Source organism: Venustampulla echinocandica (assembly GCF_003357145.1).
Source record: "Venustampulla echinocandica strain BP 5553 chromosome Unknown scaffold_4, whole genome shotgun sequence".
Lineage (NCBI taxonomy): Eukaryota > Fungi > Ascomycota > Leotiomycetes > Helotiales > Pleuroascaceae > Venustampulla > Venustampulla echinocandica.
This window is the reverse complement of record NW_022474209.1, coordinates 560,291-578,819: the sequence shown is the minus strand read 5'-3', so window position 1 is coordinate 578,819 and position 18,529 is coordinate 560,291. Positions and strand designations below refer to the sequence as shown.

The window sequence follows — 18,529 nt, the reverse complement described above, 5'->3', positions numbered from 1 at the left end:
CGATTAATTCGGCTTGGCATCGATTCCTCTGGAAAACCCATTATAATTTCGGCATTGAGACATTGTCGGGGGTCTTTATGCACCTGGGAATTTACCCCTGATGGTCCGTAGCACCGAGTCCGAATTGATAAATTTCCGAACCCAGTCATCCTGTCTCCGAATCCACCGAACAAATAGCTGCACAATTCTCCAAATAGGAAACGCCCATTTATCACAATATGCCACAGCCGCTACGTAGCTAGGACGTATCCTGGATGGGAAATTCTGAAAGACAGCTCCTTGTTTAAGTAAGGTAATCTGGCAATTTCACTTCACAGCCAACGACCTTTCTATAGCAATATCGCCATAATTCCAGCAGCAACAGAAATGCCTGATCTCCCTACCACCCATACAGCGATCAAGCAGGGTGCTGGGGGCATATTGAAAGTCCAAACCGCCCCCGTTCCCGAACTCTTTGAGCCTGGTATGATCCTCGTGAAAACCATCGCCGTCGCCCTCAACCCTTGCGATTATAAGATGCCCACCCGGTTTCCCACGCCAGGCGCAACAGACGGCTCAGACTTTGCTGGAATTATCGTGAAGATCGGGACTGCTGTTCAGCGGACAGATTTACATATTGGTGATCGTGTTTGTGGTGCAGTGCACGCGTCGAATCCGGCATGTTTACAGTCAGGCTCGTTCGCCGAGTACGTTGCCACATATTCGGATCTAGTGTTAAAAGTACCGACAGATATGGCATGGGAGAATGCAGCCGTAATAGGTGGTTGTGTCCATGGGAGCGTCGGGCTCTCCCTTTGGAACTCACTTCATTTGCCCGGCCACCCTGATAGGCCTACAAAAACTCCTGAATACGTACTTGTGTATGGTGGGTCAACTGCCAGTGGAACTATGGCAATTCAGTTGGTGAGGTGGTAAGTACATTCTCAGCAGTGCCCTTTTTGATACGCGATGCGAGTTTCTCGCTAAAAGAAAGGGGGTTGATCAGTTAACAATTGTTCAGCGCTGGAATGAAATGTATCACCACTTGCTCACCAAAGAATTTTGACCTTGTAAAGTCGTACGGCGCTGAAGAAGCATTTGATTACAATGACCCTGGGTGTGCTGAGAAAATCAAAGCCTACACAGCGAATAGGTTGAAGTACGTTTTCGACATTATCACAGAGACAAAGACTATGAAATTGTGCTATGGAGCCTTGGGCCGAGTAGGAGGAAGGTACACAGGGCTGGAATATTTTAACCCAGCCCTCGCGGAAGGCCTCAGAAAAACTGTTAAGGCGGATTGGGTCATTGGGCTGGTCCTCCCTGGAAAAGGAGTTGGTTTGCCCAGTGGATATGGTCGTGAGCCTGATCCTGAGGCTCGGGAATTCGGACGTAGGTGGTTCGAGACAATGCAGAGATTGGTAGACGCAAAGAAAATTAAGTCACACCCACCTCGTGTGATGACTGGCAAATTTCAAGGAATCCTAAAGGGAGTAGAGATCATGAGGCGGAAAGAGATTTCTGGGGAGAAACTTGTCTACTTTATTAATTAAAGATGACCGTATGTAAAATAATACTTAATGCTAAGGAAAATGGAAGCATTAATTGGTCTATATTCCATCATTTGCTAGTATATCCCACCATTTGACCCCACAAGAAATCAGAATAAAAGTGGAAGAAAACTATTCAATAAAATAGTATGGCACTGTTTTACTCAGCCCCTACTACTAGTCTATTATGTACACTTTCCAGAAAACCTCTAAGCCAGCTTTAAAGTACCATAATGTCCAAACACCCGATCAGGTCCCTGAGAGAAAGTGTTGGACAAGTTCGTTAACCAAACCATGGAAGGGCTTACCACTTTAGTGGAATTTCCTATTAATTACCTACAGTACTAGACATTAAGTATTAGCCTTAAGCGAAAAATACCATTTTCTTTATAGAACTACAACTATTAAACTTTTCAATAACTACATCAAAATAAGAGCAATTCGTATACAAAGTAGATGAAATTAGTCGTAAATCAAATGTAAACAATTCTACTAATCCAAATTAGGCTCTATCCTCCCTAATACTTTGTATGCTACCCACTTGCCTCAATATAGGCCTGAATCCGCCGTGGCATATTCTCAACAAGAGACTCAAAAAGAGAGTCGGGTAACGCTTCCCAAGTTGCCTATAAAGCTTCCTCTAGGTCCTTCCGATCTTGCTCCGACTTTCCTGTAACTGTAGCTAAGTGTGGGAACATTGTAAATACTATCTTCTTTAAAGCCTACCAGACGTTCTCAATTAGGTTCAGATCAGGAGAGAAAGGAGGCCAATCAGTAACGTCTATTCCGTGTTCTTCGAACTATTCCTTAACTTTCTTTGCAGTATAGATAGGGGCGTTGTCTTATATGAAAATAAGATCGTCTGTATAATAGTCGAGGAGAACAGACTAGAGAACGTCGATATAGGAAGCCGCTGAGTAGCTATTCTTCTTGGACTCAAAGTCACGGTCCATTATATAGAGCTTTGTCTTTTGCGCATGTCCCCAAAAGGCAGCCTATACTATTACTCTCATCTGTTTTCCCTTCTTATATGTTGTAACCATCTCCGGCTTCCATTTGTCGGCAAGGACCCCAAAGACCTATTCGACTACTTTACCCCGTCCTCGCTCTACTGAACACTCATCACTCCACATATATTTCCTCCACCTTTCCACGTCCCAGTCCTTTCTAATTCGACACTAGAGTAGTCGAAGGGCAGCTACTTTTACAGTAAGCTCCGGTCGTTTCTTCGTACGCCAGTGGTGTATACCGTTTGCTCGCGCAAAGTTCTTGATATAGGAATTGCTCATTGTCAAGCTAGTATCTTCTCGACGCTGTTAGAACGTCAATTTCGGATAAGATCGGATATTTCGAAGTATAGATCGACGGTCCTGTTCGTTATAGAGAATTGGCCGGCCAGATCGAGGTAAGGAGGCTCTATTTGATCTTAATATCTCCAGGGCAATTGTACCCTTAATAGCAGGGCGAGAGACCTTCATTTCGAGCTCAATCTGGCGGGGGGGCATACTAGCGATACGCGCGCCAATAATACGCCCTCTTTTATAAGGAGTTAATTCAGGACCTTTACACTTCCTATTCCCATCAATAGGGCCTAGGGGAGAGCGTAGTTGTTCCATAGCTAGTAAAAAAAGTACAGAGGAGGAAGAAAGAGAGTCGCGAAAAGTCGCGCTTTTACGTGTTTCGGCTAATACTTAGTGTAGGTAACTGTAGGTTAGGTAGGTAATCAAAAGTGTATCCTATATAAATTAACAAATAATATTATTCCTGATTCACGGCCCTTTGCGAACATCTCATGTGTTTTGTAATGTTATTAAGTTTTTAAATTTTGACGGTTTTATACTTTATATATTTAATTAATATCCTTTCCTCCTACAATCGATATTTACAAGAATATAAATTGCCCTTCTCTTATGCGACATCTTAACGCCTATATAATTTCTCTTAGTTATTTATAGTCTTATAATTATATGAATAGTAGCTATTAGCTTGGATCTTTATACACTTCTATAAAATTTATGCTTGTGAGGAATCTCATGGCAGAAAGTTAATACACACGTAAACCTTTTACTTCATTTGTGGTCATATTGGGGTACCGATGTTCTATAGGACAGCCTGGAAACTAATTCCAAACTGTCAACTCGGAAATCATTTATAACCCCCCACAAGAAGAGTGTGTCTGGTCATCCAAATCCACGGACCATAAATGCGATGACTTCAGGATTACTCGGCTCGCATTTCTCTCACTTCTTTCGGATTATCCATTATCGAAGAGAATTTGGAGACATGCTCCCAGAGAAAGTGTAATGGGTGAGAATTGAAGTGGCGCCGATCACTTGAGCCTACTCGTTGTCGATGTCGCCGATAGGGGGGGCGGCATGAGACATATTCGGTTAAGGCGACTTGACTACCACTAGGAAGGGTTCGGCGGGAAGCGAAGAAGCGATCACGTCGACCACATCAATGAAATCCTCTTCCTATGCTTGGCTATACCTTGAAAATTCTGTTCTGGGCGTTGTGCAGCGGTGTTATTGGGGTCAAGCTGACTTCGATCCCCACACTTTCCAGGGAAGCTGGGAAACGCCCGTCGCCGCTGCAGCAACCTGGCTGACTGCTTCATGAGAAGAACCAGTAAAGCCTGGGTGGACAGCTACTAAGATACTAATGCATTGGAACCCCTGGTGCAGGACGGTGCTCTAGATCAGTTCTATAAAAAGTGCCAAGTGGTACTGGTAATGACCTCTTGAGCAACGCTTTGGAATAGACATAGGACTGCTATCGTTCAAGAACCTGGAATGTGTACGATGGTTAAATTTCCGCAATGCCATGGTCTGTGTGGGGCAATTGCTGGAAATCTTCTTCATTACTTGAGGGCCATTTTCATCTGTTATAGATGCCTTCCAATATTAACTTTTGACCTCTGTCTGTTATATTTGTGGTCATTATTTGAAGTGCGATTGACACTAGCTTGAATTATCAATTATCTATTAGACTCCATTATAGTTCTTGAACACCACTTCCCAATTCTGCGAAACAAGACTATTAGGATAGCTTGGATTAGTACAAATTTCCTTCGACGCATGATCATGCCGGAATTGCCATTGAAGATATGCTACAGCCGCCTTAGCATACTTGCCGCCATTCGTAGCCTGGAAAGTTCCATAATGACCAGCATCAAGATTAGCTTTGAAAGCTGGCACCCCTGGTCTTGTAAGGGGATAATCTTTCTCCGCCTGAAGAGAGATGAGGTATTAGCTTTGGTTCGTCCAAGTCAAAAGCAAAGGGCGATCATACCAGAACATAACCTAAATCCAAGAGTCCGCCCATAAACCACGCAATGGGCACCTTGATCTCTTGGAGGAGATATCGTCTGGTATCTGAAAATATCCCAATATCGAACATCAGAATTTGCTTAACTCTCTCGTCGTGATACGCCATCGATAGGGCCTCCAGTCCACCGCAACTATGGCCAGTGGCTGCGATTTTGTTTCTGTCGATTTTACCGTATTTTGATGCACCTCCGCTCATTGCCCAATCTACCGATTCCCTCGAGTGATGGACGAATGATAGGGTACCGTTGATTCCACCGGGGATCCCATCAGCAGCGATCACGTATCCCCAGCTTGCGACTTCCGTCAGGAAATACCGATATGTTGCTCCATCCATTGCACAATCACCATTTGCCCAAGACAGGAACGGCATCTTGACATTTCGAGGACAGTTTATGGGCGCATAGACGGTGTGATTGGGAAGTGTAGGGTCGGTGTACATTTTTGCTGGATATGGCCCAGAGCCCTGGGTCAGCACCCCGCTGCCTGGGGCAGGTGCTTCGGGACCAGGTGTTGGAACTGGGAAAGTTGGATATAAAGACATCATTTCATCATGGCCGCTTGCAAATATCCCTCCGATAATCGTGTTGTCGCCTTTGACAGGGAAGACGCCTGGGGCAGGGACGAATTCTTCTTCTTGCCCAACGGCAAGGGCAGCAAATGCCGCCAGAAACAAAGATATATACAACATGATTGCTCAGAGCTGTTTGATTTTGATGGTTAGCAAGTACGAGGAGGCGAGTCGCGAGCCCTCTTATACATCTCTGCCCTGCATGATGTTTGACAAACTACGTATGTTATTTCTCGGCAGATGGATAGTTCCTGCAGAATATGAGTGTTTGGGGAGGATGCAGCAATATTCCCCTCTGTCAAATGCACAGTGTACATACGGTGTGCAGTTCGTCAACCAGTTCATGCATATTGAACGCCTGGAAAGCTGTGATAATGCAAGCCGGAACTCTCTCAACCATTCAAAAGCAATGGTGGTGCATATATGCCTGCCTTCTGAGCAACTTTCTGGTAATGCAGAGGTGGGGTCACTGGGGGTAGAGTAAGAAGCGGCTCTCGCGGGGATGGAGCCAACCGACTAATACTTTCGAACCTGCTTTAAGGAATAACAGCACAGCAACTTCTAATAGCAAAATCTGCTGAAGTAGAAACGTAACGCACCCCTGATCTCTCAGTTTGCTACAGCTTCTGAGCTTTTGGAGTTCGGTGGTGGTTCAAGGAAATGCTTCCATATTGCCTACTCGTACGTTTCTATTTGGTGTTGACTTGTCGACCGGTGAGCGGGGTATGGAGCAACTGCAACGCTGCAACGCTGCAACGCTGCATGGCCGGGTACTTACTAAGTCTTACTTGGATCCTCGGAAAAGCTCCCCCAGGCGAAGTATTGAAACTTCAGTGGCCAATCCCCAATCGAAAAGGTCCTCGGCTCATGGATATGGGCAGGCGTTACGTGAATAACATAGCCAGGCTTGAGCCAGGCCTGGTATGGGTTCCTTGGCTGTTTTCGTTGGGACTAAATATGCTTGTCCCCATAACTTGGAACGGGAACGGGCCGCTGATGTCTTCCTTTGTCAGATACTAAAATAAGTAAGATGTGAGACAATCTGTCCACGTTTCTAATGTTCAACTAGTTGCGATGCGGGTTCAGCGTACTTCGTATACGACTGAGAATTGGAGGAATCATGCCAGGGCCATGGTGGCGGATATGGGTTTGCACGCCCGTGCGTTTGCTGGGCTTTTCGGAATTGCCAGCAACGTGGCCCGGAGCTGTTGTAGATATTTCTGGAGCACGTTCTAAGTATAGGTATCTAGTAGTGGACAGGGACGGAGTATAGCCATCTCAGTACGATCGCCACCGTCTGAATAATTTTGCACACTTTTATGCCTCTGGAAACTAAAACCTCGTATTTTATTACAACTAATCCATATTGATTCCGTGGAGACCGTCGCCTAACAGCCCTGCTTCAGAGCGTGGACGTTCCAATGGCGATTTCCCTCCTTTTCCACCAATCTTCAAATAGTTCTACCCGGAAACCTCGTCTTGCAGGTAATAATAAGGAATATACGCCGAGAAAACCATATACAAGAGGAATTGTATAATATAGAAGAAACTAGCGTCAATCAATCTACTTGATCATCTGGCTTGCACCCCTTCTCGTCGCAAGTCCACTTCTGATAAGTGCCTCCCTCCTCGGCGTATTTTGGTGGCGGCTTCGCTATATTCTTCATTGGTTTCACGACATCCTCCTCCTCCACCGCCTTCGTCGTCTCCTCCTCCTTCACCCAGCACGTCCACGTCCTCCGCACATGCCCTTCCTCCTTGACGAGCTTCGGACACCGGTCGCCCAGCTCGACGCTATCGGGCCCGACCACGCAGTCGGCGTAGATCTTGCCGTCTTTCGTCAGCGACGCGGCGGACGCGCTGTAGCCGGTGAATTGGAGGTTGGCGATATCCTCGGCCCCGCCATGCTTGAGCGAAAACGGTCCCGAGCCCAGGACGGTCGTGGCCTTCGTGCAGAACTTAGGACTCGGCAGCCATGCGATCTGGTTTGTGGACGATGGCGTCGTGAGCTCGCCGATGTAGATGGGTGTGTTGGGAGGCAACGTAACAGCAACAGCTGCCGTGGTGAGGAGCGAGGCCGCCGAGAGGCTTGTGAATGCCTTCATGTCGACAAATATAAACCTTCGTAACGTATCCAGCACAGGGAGTTTCGTGATACAGCTGTAGAAACACCAGGGAAGCCGATTGCGGGTATTGGGTTGCACATCTTCAAAATCAACAGCGACACCTACCTTACCTATAGTTAAGAGCACCAGGCACATCCAAAAGAACAAGCTGTCCAGAACTACATCTAATTGAGCCTATATGCGCGACCCAGGCTTCGATGTGTTCAAAGAATGCTGTTTCCACATGGAGATTCAAAGCTATAGCTCCGCGCAAGGCAGAAGCCGGAGGGTACGGCTCATAGATTAATATAGTTCTATTTATATCTCGGTACCATCAGGTCGATATCTTGTCCATATCTAGAGGGCTTGGGAGTCGAGACAGTCGCCTCTAAATCGCCACGCCTTGCGCAGTAGACCACGAGACGTTATATTCCCATGTTCAAAGATTGCGAAGTAAATAGTAGATAGGTAGCTGCTGAATGCTAAAAACTTGACCCATGGCTCTTGTGTCCCACTCAGCACCTGGCTTGGTGAGCCCCACCAATGCGCCAATTTGTCTATGATGTTACAACAAGTAACTTTTAAACCCTCTCAAAACCTAAATCGTACTATCGCTTTGTTTACTCCGAAGGACTTTCTTTTCTAGCGATTTCTTCTCCGAATTAATTTGCCCTGTTGCTATAGATATAAAACACATTTTCCACCACGCACTTCGTATTGGATTCTTCGTTTCACTGAATCCTGCCAAACTGGCCAGCGAGTGGGAGTTTGGCATCAACTCCTGCCACCCAGCCACTGTCACAACCAACAGAAGGAGCAGGAATGCGCAAGTGCTTGCATCACGCGGCCACCAAGCCGTAACTGAAACAAACAGTTGGTGTTTTAGATGCATGGCAGGACACACTGGGCTGTGTTGGGAACTGGTGGATTAATACGATGCCTTGGAGCTGAAGGATTTGGGGGCTATGATATTGCAAATGGCAGATGTTGGGTTCTGAGATGTATTTATCACTTGCAGCAGTGCCAAAATGGCAAAAACGTAAGTGGCACGCGAATTATAACCTGTTGTGACCGAATGGTGCTCCAAGAAATAAAATATGGATTGTTTGTCTGGTTGTTCCATTAATTCATGAAGTTGTGCACCTGTAGACCTTGTTTGCCCCTCCCATCCGATATCCCTAAGACTATCTCTGCTATTACAAATGAAAAAACCCAATTTCGGTTCCTCCCATGTCTGATAACTGGTTGCCCAAGCGGCAAAGGAAAAAGCTCGAGGTTGATCTAGTTGGCACGCGTAGTGGAACTTAGATCATAGAGCGCCAGTGTCACTTTACATGAACTGAACACCTCCATTCTTCGCTCCCTTCTTGATCTTCTTCCAGTCCTCCTTGCTAATAATGGTGGCGAGTTGGACAGCGAGGGTGGTGAAAAAGAGGAGACTGAGGGCAAACTCCATGACGAACACCTTGGCATATGCTTTGAAAAGTCTGAGACGAGCGGACCAGTCGAAGGTTGTCCACGCGTCGAAAATGCCAACAACACCGGTCCCACCAACGATCTCGGGGACAACCTTGCCGTTGAAGCTGCGGTCGAAGGGAACGATGGTCTCCTCAGCATCAGACAGGAGAGATGCCTGGACGCGAGTTAAAGTTACGTTGGCTGGGATGACGAGAACCACAAAGAAAACTAGAGAAAGAGCCGAGAACCCCAAGAGCTTCAAGCTGAGCATTGAAACTTCATGTGGAGTCATTCGTGCAATTTGCTCAGGGCTCTGGTGAAGGTTGCTCCCAAGAATGAGGTAGAGAGGAATGAGAACGGAGACCTGCTCTGCAACGGCGGCCAAGGCAGTTGGTAGTGCGACCTTTCTCCATGTCTTCATGGGCGGTAGCCGACGGAGCCAGGTCTTTGGGCTGGGCTCTGAAATCACGATGTGTGTCCAGGCGAGTGAGAGTGGTGTGCAGATGACGGCAGCAATAACTGGCGCAATGAAGAACCCTACGAATGGCAGGATGGAGAGGAATTGTGCCAGCCACTGCATAACGACGACGTTGACTATAAAGATGGAGATGCCACGGAATCGGGCTCGGAAACCGCCCTTGGATTTAAGCAGGCGGATGGATGACCGGAAGCTCGCGGTGATCGGGGTAGGCTTGACACCCTCAATCTCGGGGGTGGTCTTCTTCGGACTGCTATCATCGTCTTCGGTCGCGAGGGGTTCGAAACGAATGGCTTCGGGAGGGGATTCGATCATCAAGAGGGCGGGGATAAGACGGCCAAAGGTGTATTCAATCTAGTACAGCAGTCAGCAACTGTTGGTGTCGGGAAACATCTCGACTGTTTGAGAGGCAGCCTTACCATGGTCGAGGCTGCGACAAATAACACAACGGTCGTTCCTATCAACAAAATTCCCCATAGCGGCATCTGGTATGCGTCTGGAGATCCCTTCTTGGAGGCTGCGGCGTCCATGCCTCGTCGCATGAGCGAGCCTACGAGGGCGGTGGACGACGACATGATTGCGCTGTAGCAAGAGAGCAGGGCAGTCGAAGTAAGGTAATGATCGGGGAATAAAATAGGTGCAGATTCGCAAAAGCTGATGTGTTTGAAATAAGGGAAGAAAGAGAAATTGTCGATCAAAAGAGGCACGGAGGAGAAGAAGAAGAAGAGTGAGACGGAGGTAGAGGGGGATTATGGTATCATTAGTATCAGGCAGAGGTTGCGTATTCCTCCGCACTACAGCGTTGTACGTACACAAGTAATACGCAAGTGCGGCCCTGGTTGGTTGTTGGTTGTTGGTTGTTAGGGGGCTGAGCACGGCGTAGTTTGGGCCTGGAACTGGTCGCCACTGACGAGTCACAATGGAAAATCACTCCACCACATTCGGAGATATATTATGCATTTCAAGCTTCAAACACCTACAAGAAATCAATCCTGATATTTCTCATATAGAGAGGAAAGCTGGAGAGTTAAAACGGAGCTAGGGAAATATAATAACGTCTCGCAATACGCAGTATTTGGCACCTATGCCACCATTTCTTTGGCCAACAAACCTATCGTCCCGCCTGACATCTTCGCTGGTAGGGCTGACTTTGCAGCCCCCAAAACAATCTATCAGAGGAGTTGTAACAAAATACCAACACCGGGTAAAGCCAAGCAGCGGCCACCAGCCAGTCCTTCGTATAGAACTCGAGTACGTGCGGAGTAAACAAGACCGCGGCGGAAACTTCCTCCATGTTTCGTACTGCTGACAGCGAATAATATCCGACCTCCCGGTTCCTTATTTATGTCGAGACACTCCGGCGTTTAAGAAAACGGCTCGTGGAAAAGAAACATCGGGATGACACTCCGTAGGGCCAGGCCCGCAGAAAGTGTGCCAGCTCCTCCAAATTCATCTCGAGCCTCGCCAGCAGGCGATGGTGTGATTTGTGCCATGTAGGAGTGGCAGCACATCGTGAGAGGCTGTGTATTGTCAGGTATGCCACGAAAGAGAAGGCCGACTCCCTTGGAATGTTGGCTCAATGGCCAACATATCGGATATTCCCAGAATAGCATCTCCTCGCTGTTAAGAGTTTCCGAGAGAACAGCCGGGCCGTAGCCCTGCTATCTCCGTCGTTTGAAAAGGGTGGCATCCAGGAGTATTCCTCTAGGCATTACATCATCCAATGACGGAGGTACCTACTCGAATCCAATAGCTACCCACGTCGGCCTGGATTTGAAGGTTTGAAGATCTTCCATCGGCAACCGAGACTGTAGATTCAAAATCTCTTCGAAACGAGGAACATAGTGATATGGTAGAAGCTGGCTTGACTGAAAGCATGCCACCAATGATTATGCCATTTAGTAGCCTCTATAGATCTATTAGCATTGGCTATATATATTCATAGCTTCTTTGAGGGCAGGAGGAGGCTCAAGCAACACAAGTACTCCGTAGAGTTAGGATTCGAGGATGAGGCTCCGCCGACTTATAATTGGTATCTTTCGTAAAGTACGTCGTGGCATGGCGGAATGGCGAATAGCATTATTGCATTCTAACAATTCTCGCCCCGGTGCAGGTTCCCACTGCAGGTCTTGGGGCTCGCGCATCAAGCCGAATAAAAGGGTTCAGAAGCTATCCCTGTTGCATGGCAAGGTGCAGAAAGCAATATAAAGAGGTACCTGTCAGATTTGTATTTTATATCGTGGCGGTCGTCGACGTAAGCAAAGCAAAAATAACAAAAGAAGCACTATTGACTTGGACAACACCATAAAAAAGCACTGTGAGAGCACAGACTTCGACGATAATATAATGTATAATAACAAAACATATTAACCAGGTACGGACCACATACTACCCAGGTAGGTACTTCGTATCCAAGTACTTGCATATATTATTGTCTCAGTATTATGGCACAAGACTGCTGCAGCCGACCGCCACCTCCATCACACGACATCCTCCTCGGCATACGACTCCTCGTACAAGTGGAACACGTCCTGCGGCCCTAACCGTACCAAGATCAAAAACAGAGGAAACGCCGTGTTTTCCTCCTTCTTTTGCTGCGCCTCCCCACTCCACTAGTTACTTCTCCCATACGAAGATGTTACTTTGACACGAGACAACAAACTGTTAATAGTGCTGGCTGTTGTTTTGTGTCGCGCCTGGGAACACACTCGTTACATTGACCCGGATTTGCATGCGTTTCGCTCTTTTCGAATTTCAACTACTTTATTAATCGACTCCCGATAAATACGATGAAATTACGCTCTCTTCGACCTGGCTTGCTTGCCATACTGGCAGCGGTGGCGCCGGTTCAGGGCGACGACTGCAAAAAGGGATATACCCTCTGTGCTCCCGCTGGCGCATCATCGACAACAGCACCACAGATTGGCAGCCCCGAATTCCAGAATCTGCTCACCGATCTAATATCCTCCTCCCTCCCTCCGTCGTCGTCGAATGCGAAGCGCGCCTCGGCCTCGCTCTGCTGCGTGTCCACTCTCTCCTGCCTGACTCTGGCCAACCTTGCGATCCCATTTTGTTATGACAGATTCACCACAAACTTCCTGCTTCCCGACAATAGTTTTGGCACAGTTGCAAGCGGCCAGTACAGCTCGAATAATGGCGACCAGGCCAATCTTTTATCAGGAGACTATACATTGGCGAATGGGCAGAAGGGGAATATTTATGCCGATAACCCCTCCGCGAAACCGAATACAGCGACGTTGGCTCTTCCATCTCAGTTCACGGCTTCAGGAGTAGGGAGTGCCATTCCCGCCACCGCTTTAGGGGGGTTGGTAACCCTCACCTATACCACCACCCTTCCAGGGACCACAATCCCGGGGACAACTGTCTCTCCTACGACGATCTCTGAATCTATTATTTCGACTACGACGGTTTTGCCCCAAACAATTTCAACAAAGGTGGCGGATTCTTTAGTGGTGTCTACGGTGTTAGATTCATCGACAATAATTTCTACTGCTGCCCCAACTACAATTCAGGGAACGACCAGAGGGGCATCTACGATCCCAGGCGCGGTGACTACTGTGACGACGACCCAGCTAGCTCCGGCAGCTACTACAAGCAAGAAAGGCGGCGCTTCTATGGCGCGGGGCGATGCCTTTAACTCTCTAGCTAGCCTTGTGATTATGATTGGGCTACTCCTTTGCTACCCGTGAAGGGAATGGGAAGTGTGCTGCCATGGACTTTTGATGCTTACATGAGATAACGGACTGATAATGATATAATACATAGAGAGCTTAATTATTGCTGCAATATGGATTCTACTGAGATCCCATATCGGACAAGATAGTTCTTCCCTCCCAATATGGTTATGACCGTACAGTCGTCATAACCTCTTCCCACCCAGCACTAGTTCCCGGAGCTTTTGAGTGCGACTCGCACTACATATCGTCGGCGAAATTTTCACTTCAATACGTGGTATAATCATGGCAAGTTTGTCATACCTAATGCAGCATCTCGCGTCTCTCCGTTCGCCCCGTCACCTGATATTCTGATATATGTCGCGTCCCCTTCTCCTGTTATGCCTTATGCTGTGCCTTATGTTATGCCTTGCTCATCATGGTTAAGACTTTATACACGAGATGTACGTAGCTATTCATCCTCTGGATACCCGTTGGCTCCCAAGTTTAGGGGTGGTTGGAGAAAGTTGGGTAAGTTGAAACATAGCCTCGCAGCACTGCAGCTAACTGCTTCCTTCGGACATTAATTTGCTGTCATGGCGTCTTGATCCTATGGTAGGCAGTTGTTTAACACGAGACATCTCCCGAAACCATTTCTATGATTGTATTGTTATCGTTTTTCGTATCAGACGAAGAGCTTCAGATCTCCTCAATCATGGCACACTAGGACCAATATTTCGTCCTTTTAAGCAACGAGGATGTTGTTGACTTCAACGATGCCGGATTGCTGCCGCAATCCATGGAGGATATACTTGCGATTCAGCAATGGCTGCGGCCTACCAATTATGCATCAGAGTCCAGCGAGTACAATAAACACTTACAGTCGTATATTGCTGGTACCGGAGAATGGATACAACAGTCTAAACATTATCAGCAATGGCTACACTCCCCAGACCGCGGAGCTTTATGAATTAAAGGTACTGCTGGTGCTGGTAAGTCGGTCGTTGCTGCTCACATAGCGTCGTTGCTCGTGGAACAAAATGTCCCCGTCCTATACTTCTTCTTCCGGCAGATCATATCGAAGAACCGAACATCTTAATCGCTGGTCTGTGACTGGATTTCGCAACTACTCAAATACTCCTCCTTGCAAGCAAACTCAAAGCTCTGCTTGACAATCAGCGGAGCCTTGAGAGCATCGCTTTTGACGAGCTCTGGGGGCTCCTTGTATCTGGGATATCTAGTTTCCCGCGAGCGTACTGCATCGTGGATGCTATCGATGAAATGGACCTTGGAAATGAAAGATTTATGAGCAGATTGGTTCAGCTAGGGCAACAGAATCCATCATCGCTCAAGATTTTGATGACAAGCCGACCTCTTCCATACATTGGGAAAGCCCTTGGTGATCCATCAGTCTTACAACTTTCTCTCTGACCTCAGCTTGTTGATCGGGATATTGCCGTATACGTTAGTAGACGACTAGATGCCGCCAATTTCACAAGAGAGTCAAGAGAGGCAATCGAGGAGACCCTGACTACAAGATCGCAGGGATTGTTTCTCTATGCTCGTCTCATGCTCGATCAGCTTCTAGAATCAGGTGTCACTGATTTCTCGACTAGCGACTGCGCCCTGCAAGACTTGCCTAGTGGGTTGGGTGATATGTACGATCAAATGCTCCGCGACCACTCCATCCGTTCAGGCACACCACAAGAACTCCAACTTCTCATATTGAAGTTTGTTATCCACTCCTCACGACTCCTGCGCCTGCTTGAGCTATCCACCGCTATAGACTTTGTTAAAACATCAGCGGAGTTTGATCACCCTATGCAAAATACTCTGTTGGCTAGCGATACAAGGGCTCTTGTTCGAGCTGCCTGCGGACCTTTACTTGAGATCCTTGAGGACGAGACCGTATCTATCATCCACCATTCGCTTACCGAATTCCTGATCGACCCCGAGAGAAACAAAACTGGTTCGAAGAGCGATCAATTCACATCTGTCGGTCTCTGCAATGCCCATCTGGAAATGGCAAAAGGTTGCATAAACTATTTGCGTTCCGGCGTTTTGACCGGAGCCTTCAGCTACTCTGTGAAAAATGAAGAACGCATGAATCATCCATTCCTCGACTATGCGGTCAGCTTTTGGCATTATCACGTTGTCAATTGCGGGAAAGCTGCAAATGAACTTTCTCCTTTATTAGAAAAGTTGATGGAACCCAGCTCAGAGCCGTATTCACGCTTGGTGGATCTCATGGATTCCAGAAGTTCGCCTCACTGTTATCCACCTAGCAAATTTCCACCTCTCCACTTCGCGGCCTCGACAGGACTAACTTTATACGTCCTGCATCTTCTCCAGCGTGATCAAAACATAAATTCTCTCGATAACGAATCCCGCACACCACTTCACCGCGCTTCTCAACATGGCCATAAAGATGTCGTTGAAGCTTTACTGAAACACGGTGCTGCAAACAATATGGACGATGAAACAGGGTTAACACCTCTACATCTTGCTACGTCGAGAAATCATGCAAATATTGTTAGACTTTTGCTTGGATATGGAGTTGATCCTATGACGCCCAAGACTCGCGAGACCCCAAGAATGAGTTGCGTTGAGGAGGTCGAGGAGGTGCCAACAGTCGGGTTAACGCCGGTCCAGTATTCTTGTCAATTTGGGCATACCAAATCCGTCGTGGAGTTTCTTCCTCTACTTGACTCCGACAATCTCAGTAAGGCACTCTGCTGGGCCGCGGGCTGTGGTAAAACTGAAACTGTTCTTGCTATTCTAAAGAACCCAAATGTGGATATCAACAAAACCCTACAGGGTAAAACGCCGCTCTTTTGGCTGCACATACTCATGATCTGGTATCTATGCGGAAACTACTCGACCTCGGCGCAGATGCCAAGATCAAGTGTAATAGTGTCTTCCCTTTCAACCGTAATGGTAGCACCTATTGGCAATACTTTGTCTCTAGCGATACCCCGAATTACTCCCTTTATATAGATTTATAAAGCATATTGGACAAATCCCGCTAGAATCCCTTTTCAAGGGTATAGATATGCTTCTAGATGCCGGATGCGACATCAATGAGTACGGTACAGATTCAACTCCCTTCCACGAGGCTCTTCGCTGTATAGCGGATAGCCCTGATCCCATGGTCGGCCCCGAAGTCCTTCAATTTATTTTGGAAAAAGGTGCAGATCCCTCTATGCTCACAAAATGCGGCTCTACTGCGCTCCATCTACTTTTTGGGCATTCAAGAGCCGTGGCTAAACTGCTCATTGCCCAAGGTTTGGATATGGATGCACTTGAGGGTGGCCGTACGGCCCTCGTCCGTACCACAAAGCCAAATTACACGGACCGCCACCATGATGAAGCATCGCTTGCCTTTATCGAACATGGCGCAAAATGCAATGCACAGGATCCTGATGGAACCACTCTACTACATCCGGCACTTCAACTCTAGTCAAACCCCTTCTAGATTATGGTGCAAATCCCAATATCCAAAACAAACGTGGAGAGAGCCCTTTTCATCTATTGAGATATTGGGCTAGAAGTCGCGATATATTGTGGCTGTTAATCACCGCAGGTGCCGACCTAGAGAGCAAGACTAACACGAGCTTAACGGTTCTGCTCAAGGGAGTAACGTGTGGATATGCTGTCGACGACATTCAACATCTAATCCACGCCGGAGCACGCATTAACGCCCAAGATCCTGATGGCAGGACGGTTTTTCACTGTTGTTTCGAGAATGGCAAGTGTGCCTCGATAGAGGTAGTACGGGCTTTGGTAGCATTGGGCGCAGACCCTACCCTAACAGACTTTTCTGGCAACACATTATTTCATCATCTTGCCCGGCTGCGATCGGTGCCATATCGCCTAGAAACGCTACTAGAGCTGGGGGTTTCTCCATCAAGGCGAAACAACGCTGGTCAAACCCCTTTTCATATTGCTGAGGCAACGAAGGGAGGTGGCACAGGATTGGATAGTACTCACGAGGGAGACGTTTACGCATTCCTCCTTAGCCACAAATGCAACCTCGACATCAAGGCAGCCGACAACAGAGGTATCCAACCCATTCATATAGCCACCCGTCTTTCCCAATATCAGGTTCAAGATCTGTTAGACTATGGTGCGGACCCGACTGCCTTGGCTCTTGATGGCTAGTCGGCCTTGCATATTTCTTCTCAAATCAGGCAAAGAAATACTGTTGGCTTGCTAGTCGAACTATATATGAAGACTGGGCAATCAAAAATGGTTGATTATCCTGACAAGGATGGTAAAACGGCGCTGCATTATGCTGCTCAGTCAGGGCGTGCCGAGAGCGTTGCGATTTTACTGGAAATGGGACATGCTAATCCCAATGCCGAAGACAGCGACGGCCTTACACCCCTAGATATATGTGCCCGTTTCCAAAGAGACAAGTTCCCTTCTCAATCTGCCAAGGTCTTGACCATCTCCTCGGAAAACCATACAATCGGAGTCCGCCAAATCATCAAATCACTGGTATCTCATGGTGCCGACATATCATTCATGTTTTCCAGGGACCCGCCGGACCTTTCTCGACAACTTGCTTCTAAAGCTAAATATATTACTCCTATAGACACTGCCTTGGAGCTGGGATGTGAAGTGATGGTCGATGAGCTAATTAAAATCGCAAAAGCTCGGCAGGCCAACAGCGGGGAGGAATTGGCTTTGGAAGAAAAGCCGAACGAACTGATTCTTGACGGTCTCGTGAAACCCGGCCAAATCAACACTGGCATATTTAACACTCTACTCCGCACCGAAAGTGAATGGGGAATTGAGAAGTTCAGATCCATAGGAGGAGATCTGCTTCGACCACCTCCTAATGGCCATTCATGCATCACGCTCATGGTAAGGTGGGGATATGCCTCATTCTTGGAGAAGTTCGGCGACGAAGTCGTTTTGATGACCGACTCTTGGATCGAGAAAATTGGCAAGGAATGGCGCCAATTCAAGCCTACGTCAGCTTTGTATGTTGCCTGTAGTAGAGAGCTTCCCAATCTTGAAGTTATAAAAGTCCTGGTTGGGAAATTTGGAGTGAATATCAATTGGCAGACGAGAGGCTGGACTTATCATGGGGAATCTGCCCTACATGTTCTCGCAGAGTCGCGCTCTTGGTGGAAAACCCACGCCCTGGAGTATCTTCTTGATAATGGAGCTGACATCAACATTAAAGACAGCGATGGTAATACGGCTCTGCATTCCGCACTCAAGTACAAGACAGCAGAGCCGTTGACATTTTGCTCCGGCATGGATCCGATCTGACTACTCTCGATCGGAAGAACCTCACTTATCTGAACCATGCCAGCTGGAGCCCTACACTCACTCGCCAACTAATTAAATACGGGGCGGACATACATGCTGGGAAGG

General features: G+C 47.5%; 7 protein-coding genes across 7 annotated transcripts; 4 read left to right on the top strand and 3 right to left on the bottom strand.

Annotated features, from left to right (window-relative positions):
* Positions 1–366: 366 nt before the first annotated feature.
* Positions 367–1,532, top strand: BP5553_06484 (Uncharacterized protein; the record flags this gene model as incomplete). The annotated part of the gene is made up of 2 exons (XM_032015107.1): positions 367–911; positions 1,001–1,532. The coding sequence occupies 2 exons, from the start codon at positions 367–369 to the stop codon at positions 1,530–1,532; spliced, it is 1,077 nt and encodes a 358-aa protein (XP_031868528.1).
* Positions 1,533–4,513: 2,981 nt separating this feature from the next.
* BP5553_06483 (uncharacterized protein) lies at positions 4,514–5,546 on the bottom strand (the record flags this gene model as incomplete). The annotated part of the gene is made up of 2 exons (XM_032015106.1): positions 4,514–4,759; positions 4,821–5,546. The coding sequence occupies 2 exons, from the start codon at positions 5,544–5,546 to the stop codon at positions 4,514–4,516; spliced, it is 972 nt and encodes a 323-aa protein (XP_031868527.1).
* A 1,439-nt stretch (positions 5,547–6,985) lies between these two features.
* On the bottom strand, positions 6,986–7,531 carry BP5553_06482 (uncharacterized protein; the record flags this gene model as incomplete). The annotated part of the gene is made up of 1 exon (XM_032015105.1): positions 6,986–7,531. The coding sequence occupies one exon, from the start codon at positions 7,529–7,531 to the stop codon at positions 6,986–6,988; it is 546 nt and encodes a 181-aa protein (XP_031868526.1).
* A 1,330-nt stretch (positions 7,532–8,861) lies between these two features.
* BP5553_06481 (Uncharacterized protein) lies at positions 8,862–10,042 on the bottom strand (the record flags this gene model as incomplete). The annotated part of the gene is made up of 2 exons (XM_032015104.1): positions 8,862–9,821; positions 9,887–10,042. The coding sequence occupies 2 exons, from the start codon at positions 10,040–10,042 to the stop codon at positions 8,862–8,864; spliced, it is 1,116 nt and encodes a 371-aa protein (XP_031868525.1).
* A 2,214-nt stretch (positions 10,043–12,256) lies between these two features.
* Positions 12,257–13,177, top strand: BP5553_06480 (Uncharacterized protein; the record flags this gene model as incomplete). Its single annotated transcript, XM_032015103.1, has 1 exon — positions 12,257–13,177. The coding sequence occupies one exon, from the start codon at positions 12,257–12,259 to the stop codon at positions 13,175–13,177; it is 921 nt and encodes a 306-aa protein (XP_031868524.1).
* A 740-nt stretch (positions 13,178–13,917) lies between these two features.
* On the top strand, positions 13,918–17,302 carry BP5553_06479 (uncharacterized protein; the record flags this gene model as incomplete). The annotated part of the gene is made up of 4 exons (XM_032015102.1): positions 13,918–14,133; positions 14,579–15,959; positions 16,171–16,600; positions 16,660–17,302. 4 exons carry the CDS (start codon positions 13,918–13,920, stop codon positions 17,300–17,302), a joined length of 2,670 nt encoding a protein of 889 aa, XP_031868523.1.
* Positions 17,303–17,389: 87 nt separating this feature from the next.
* BP5553_06478 (uncharacterized protein) lies at positions 17,390–18,424 on the top strand (the record flags this gene model as incomplete). Its single annotated transcript, XM_032015101.1, has 1 exon — positions 17,390–18,424. The coding sequence occupies one exon, from the start codon at positions 17,390–17,392 to the stop codon at positions 18,422–18,424; it is 1,035 nt and encodes a 344-aa protein (XP_031868522.1).
* Positions 18,425–18,529: the final 105 nt, after the last annotated feature.